This window comes from Asterias amurensis, chromosome 11 (genome assembly GCF_032118995.1).
Source record: "Asterias amurensis chromosome 11, ASM3211899v1".
In the NCBI taxonomy this organism is placed as follows: Eukaryota; Metazoa; Echinodermata; class Asteroidea; order Forcipulatida; family Asteriidae; genus Asterias; species Asterias amurensis.
This window is the reverse complement of record NC_092658.1, coordinates 13,148,887-13,155,011: the sequence shown is the minus strand read 5'-3', so window position 1 is coordinate 13,155,011 and position 6,125 is coordinate 13,148,887. Positions and strand designations below refer to the sequence as shown.

General features: G+C 40.4%; 1 protein-coding gene across 3 annotated transcripts; it reads right to left on the bottom strand.

Moving 5' to 3' along the window:
* Positions 1-309: 309 nt before the first annotated feature.
* Positions 310-5,022, bottom strand: LOC139944082 (uncharacterized). 3 transcript variants are annotated; one of them, XM_071941037.1, is made up of 3 exons: positions 4,699-5,022; positions 2,421-3,100; positions 310-1,818 (listed from the first exon to the last, which is right to left on the bottom strand). In XM_071941037.1, exons 2-3 carry the CDS (start codon positions 2,966-2,968, stop codon positions 1,557-1,559), a joined length of 810 nt encoding a protein of 269 aa, XP_071797138.1. In that variant the 5' UTR covers positions 2,969-3,100; positions 4,699-5,022; the 3' UTR covers positions 310-1,556. The 3 variants fall into 3 exon arrangements, with proteins under 3 accessions (XP_071797138.1, XP_071797139.1, XP_071797140.1); XM_071941038.1 differs by having other exon boundaries at positions 2,421-3,001; XM_071941039.1 differs by having other exon boundaries at positions 2,421-2,995.
* Positions 5,023-6,125: the final 1,103 nt, after the last annotated feature.

Here is a 6,125-nt window from a genome sequence, read left to right as displayed (position 1 = left end):
GTCCCTTTCCATGCAAGATTGCATCTGGATCGCTGTGGCAGGAGAGATCCCCCCACACCATGGCGAATATGTACAAACTACTTCCGACAGCGCCCTCTTTTAATTCCTCCTCCTCATCACAAGCCCATGTTAATTTTCCTTTTGATTTATTCTAATTACTCAACAGAATAAATCTGATATTTATGGGGGACTGAATCTCCGGACCTCGTATCTCCTTAAAAAATTTATGAAGCAAAAGATGCAAAGGTTCTATAACTTTTAATACAAAAGTAGTAGTCAAACAAGAGGTTTTACGGAAACAGATATCTGTTTAATTTATCCGTTATTTCTTTTAATTGTTTATAATTTCGGTTCAATCACTTGACAATCAAGTAATTTAATGTAAATAAACCGGAAATAAAATATAAAAGGTATCGTGTAAAAAATTATGAAAACAGCAAAATGCTGCTGGTTCAGTTAGTAATAATAAACATGTACAGTTCAAATTTATCTTTGGCCAGTCTTACATCGTCGCTACACCATCAACTCCGAAATTTAAATAGAGTACATTTTGACCTAGACAAACGGGGACTTTGAGACGCTAGGTTGCAGCAGACTTACCCATCTTTCTCAGTATTGGAAACTTACCTAGTAAGTCTTCTGCCACCTAATGTTCCAAAGTCCCACATTATAGAATAAAATGTAAAACCGGTCCGACAACCAATGATTGGTTGATCGACGGATCGAAACCACGCCTCTTAATTCACCTGACCAATCAACGGCGCAACTGCGCTTCCAAAGGTTTGCAATTGCCCTAGTCTGGTCCCCCTGACCAAAGATTCCTTGACGTCACAGAGCCTAGTCGGAGATTTTGGGGTCTGGGAACCAGACTAACATTGCCCCTCTGTAAATGGTCGAGGGGTGGAGACGCACGTGGTTTGCAAGTGGTGTTGTTACTATTGTTAGATAGGTAATGTTGTGGTTTGATCTTGATGAACCATTATCTATCACTACAAAACAACAATCTTCTATAGTAATATAAAATTGTATAAATACATTGCGTTTGACATATTATGCACAATTAAATTAACAAAATATACATACTGTTTATATTAAACTATTATACGTCTTCATAATGTTTAATAAACATTCTGAATGTTAAAACAGTTTAAACATTGATATGCATAATTAGCAAAAGCTATGAAAGGTTTTAAGCACTCGGTTTCCATTATAAAAAACAATAATATACAAAAGGTATAAGGTATACAATCATATTTAGACCTATTCAATATTTTAGTTAGGGTTTGATCAATCAACAGACGCCGTATAAAATCTTTGATCAATTAATACACATGTTAAGTAGCAGCTGCTATGCATATATGGTTTATGGGTGCGACCTCAAAATATTCTACATTAGACAGGGGATTTTAGAGCTCCCCCCTCACGAAAAAAAAGTTTCACTGTAAAAATAATCCAAGTGTCAAAAAACAAATCCTTTACTGTAAAAATCTGTGTATTTCTGAATATTTAGCACTTTGCACTGTATGCCATGGGAGTTTATTAAGTGGGGTGCACCCTCATTGTGGTGTGTATGTATTCGCTCCGCTTATAACGTCATCGTAAGATGGCGGTGGTGGTAGTTCCTCTTCATTGAGGGGCGCCATCATCGGCGGTGGATAGACAGGGTCTTGTAGTGTTCCTCCAATAGTAGCTGTGTACGCAGGAGGTGTTTGTGATGGAACCCCTGTCATCCAAGGAGCAGAAGGGGATACCGGGTCTGCCATAGCTTCATTGAATGATGGAGGTGGGTCGTAGTTAAAGACCGGTACACCACCAGGACTGCAGCAAAATAAGGAGACAAAAACTCATCAATAGTAAAACGAATGCGAAAAAACACTCTCATTCCAATCAACTTGAAGAAAATGTATTGTGCCTAATCGTTGCATTCTCAATCGCTCCAATTGTTTTCAATAAATTCACAGCATTTTCAACTTTGCAGTTGTAATAATAGTGGCTTCTTATCCGTCACTCAGTGACGCTCAAGGCGCGTGAACATTCAGTATTTCCCTGCAATGTGGGGCTATTGTTTGATGTATGATACCTACTCCTTTTATAATGTGGATCAAGAGTTTGAGGCGCAATGTGCAACCGATCAAACCAGTAACATCGGGGTGAACCCTTCTCTTTTCGATAGTGCACTAAATTCTTTTACGTTAATTACACAACACAACATACGGGACCAACAGTTTTACGGCCCATCCGAAGGACGAAGCATGCACTCATGGTTAGGTGTCTTGCTTAAGGACACAAGTGTCACGACGGGAACTCAAACCACACTCTGCTGAGTGCTGAGCATCGACTCGTTGAAATGCCCCAAGGTTATTATTAAGTTATAACTTTTTCACCAAATGATGGACTCAAACATGGCAGAAGTGACTTACCCATTTGCTGGACTTGCTTCGTCAACTGATGACAGTTCAGTTATGACCACTCCACCTGTGACTGCAGATGGTGCTTGCGCTTGAAGATCAAGGTCGCTGGCCATACCAGCTCTCCTAGCTGCCTGGCGACTCCGTAAGTTCGTCACAAAAGGAAGAACAATTATCATGAAAAACAAAAACATGGTTGTAATCCCGACTGGTACAGGGACTGCCGGAACTGCAAACCCTACGATAGAAATTGACAGTAAGACGACGGTTACCACTGCGCACCCACACCACGCTGGTAGCCGGGGGGTAGTTCTTTCTGTTGATGACGATGAAGTGGTTGTGCTGATGGTTACCACTGTAGATTGATTTCCATGATTTGCATGATTAACATGATTTGCATGATGTCGCTGACCACCGAACAGCCCAGCCAGCCCCACGGTAGTCGTGACGTGGTGAGTACGGTGGTGATGATTGCGACGTCGACGGTGCACTTGGTGATTGCGACGCCGTTGTTGAACTCGCCGCCTCCGGGCAGCGCGGCGTCTGGTACCTACCCCCATGCTCCTACTTCTCGCTCGAATCACAAACTAAAGCTTACAAAAAAGTTCAGTCGTCAATATGACTACCATCACTAACAAATAGTACGAAGCGAATACAAAAGTCAGATAGCTTTAGCAAGCTGCACTTTGTTCCTGCAGAAAGGAAGGAAAACAATTATATTATTGTATTGTATTTGAGGATAACTCGATATTAATTACGCAACGAATACACAATATGAACCGATCCTCCATAGAAATATTTCTGAATCTGTCTTGGTCGGAAAACAAATGTTTGAACTCCGAAACAAATCCCAAATGGTTTTATACTTGCCTCAATTGAAATTTGCTTGTGTAAATACAAATTCGCGCCGAAATTTAAATCCCTATACAACACAACATGTCCCTGTGTTGTTTGCTCTACATCAACCTACTGACGAGGACCAACAGTACATGTACTTTGATGAAACTAGTTGACATTTTTGTTTGTTGGGCTCTGCATGAGATACAGAAGGCAATTTTTTTTTATTAAGTCTTTATCCGGGTGCAAATTTTACATATTATATTAGATCGTTGCGGTACCCGCTGCTAAAAACATAGGATTCGAACTGCCTCTAGACTACCTATACTATCGGCAATCTCGGTGGTCTAGTTGGTAAGACATTGGTCTATAGGATTGCATACCATGGGATCCCAGAGTAATGACGGGACGCGGGATACTTACACACATCGGTGTATATGGGTAAATACAAAACTAATAGTCTTATCCCCGATGCAAATTTAATATCTATTATAAACTTTTATGTAGGCAAACATGGATCTGGTATTTGTAAACAAACATGGACACACCCGTAGCGGATATAAACACAAGTTATTGCATAACTATAGCCAATAACAACATGCATACAAAAAATAGCTCCTTTTGACGGTGGAAAATGTGTTTTTGAATCTTCTTAAAACAACTGTTCTGCACAGTCAGCAACATTAAAGCCACTGTCAATGCCAATTTCATACATAAGCGACTTTATAAGCAGAGATCGATGCTAAAGAAGTAAACATTATATATGCCGAAAACCAGCCAAGGGCAGGGGTTACAATACCTTATTCCGTTTCTTATTATGATAACACCTTTGTTGCTACTTTTTGTGCTTAGGGGTCTGACTGGGCCAAGGTTATGTCACATTTATACAATAATTAATTGATTGACTGTCTCATCAGCAGGGCCAAATTTCATAGAGCTGCTTATCTTATAAGCTGAATTGCTTAAACAGTAAGTTGTCTGCTTAGCAGAACTTTTGAGTTGGATACCACTCACAAATTGTACACGTGACTCAGCTGGTAACTACTCTGGTAAGCCTTATGCTTAGCTACCTTTTGTGTTTAAGCAGTTCTATGATATTGGGCCCAGGTGCTTGCAGATGACAGCAACGGACTCAGAGCGTGTATACTGTAGTCATCAGTTTTCCTTTGAAAACCATTCAGGCTGAAATGAACCATGGGAGCAGGATGGATTTGAACTCATGCCTAATGCTCAGTGATCAGAAAAGTATGCTATACATACACGTAACAACAACAACAACAACAACAACAACAACAACAACAACAACAACATGGCATTATAAACACTCTCAATTCGGCCTATGTTGGATTGGGTACACAATATTGGGCTATCAGCTGTTTGCTCTGTCCTTATCCATGGGCACCGTTATGATTGTGGTAAACCGTTAACAATATCAGATATTCAATTAACTTACCCCCTTTTACGATAGTTCTTCATCCATGCAGTAACTGCTGATCGGCTTTATTCTATATGATTACAGCACTGCCTGAATACGAAACGAAAAGTAACGGACTGAATTGATGACGTGACTTTGTAACGTCCACTTTTCATCCTCGGATGACGGAAGTTTTTCTTCAACATTTGCCAACATGGAGAAAGTTGGTCAAACAATGCATTGCCCTTTCTTGTACAGCAGTGTTTTTCTGTATAGGCTGTGGGTGCATATTCCTGTTATACCCATCCTATTATATAACAACACACAAAGCTCCATCCTTGAGCAAACACAACCATTAATCTATTCTATCTGGTAAAGATAGCGTCACACTGCTGTGTCAGGTGTAGCCTTCAGTCAAGGCGCACGCCGCGGCCGCGGCGGATCCCTAGTGTTACGCACGAAGAAAGACGCAGCTCGCGCTTGTCTTTTTTCGTGCGTAACATTTTGTGCGTGTCGTCTGGGGGTGCCGCGTGCGTCTTGACTGAAGGCTAGGTCAGGTGCGATGATCTCTCACTACTCTTGGGTGACAAACATGGACGACTTTTGATGAAAATATAAACCAACACAATCCAAAATAGGCCGACCTTATCTTTTTATTAAAATGCTATCAAATTATCCATTTATCACTGTGCTAGTATTTGTTTTCCAACCAATTGTAAATATTTTGTCAAACCAGGTACATTTTTTCATGATCGAGGCCGCCCATATGATAACATTAAAAAGTTGCTGTCCTTCTTTTCAACAGCTCGTTGTTGTTTCTGTTGTTGTTTTTGTCATCGTCGTCGCCGCCGCCGCCGCTGCCGCCGTCGACTGCAGCCACATCAACGCAAACGTAACTGTAATTTGTGTTGTTTACCTGTTTCTACCATGGAGGAAATAAATTAGAATTTATTCCTTCATGTTTCTACTAAGCGATATGCATTAATTGTGTTCAATTTTTCACAGGTTTGTTATTTTATGCATAGGCTATGTTGAGATAGTGAGAGCTTTGACATTACCAATAGTGTCCTGCCGGCCGTCGATTTCACCAAACCTAACTTAGGATTAATCTTTGGGACTTAGGACGAGTTCAGTTCCGTATCCAAAGACGTTAGGAAGCATTGAACCCATCCTAAGTTAAGAGATACTCGTGTCGTCTTAACTCGAGATAGGATTAATCCTTGCTTTTTGTGAAATCAGCTGCAGTGTCTTTAAGTTTTGCTTAGCACACAAACATTTGTCATCCACGATCGAATAGTGTGGCCAACTGAGTCTTGAACATAACACTGATCAGATATTTTTTCCGAAAACTGTAAATCTTGGAAAGTCTCTCACGGCAAAACACCAATTAAGTTTTGGAATCATGAATATTCAATAGCTGCTGATTCAGTGAGACGCGCAGTAATTCGATACAATGTAGACCATCT

Excerpts from the sequence above, each read along its gene's own strand:
- LOC139944082 (XM_071941037.1), bottom strand. The coding sequence starts at position 2,968 with ATGGGGGTAGGTACCAGACGCCGCGCTGCCCGGAGGCGGCGAGTTCAA. Across the intron at positions 1,819-2,420 it reads GAAGCAAGTCCAGCAAATGG|TCCTGGTGGTGTACCGGTCT; the intron begins GTAAGTCACTTC and ends ATTTTGCTGCAG.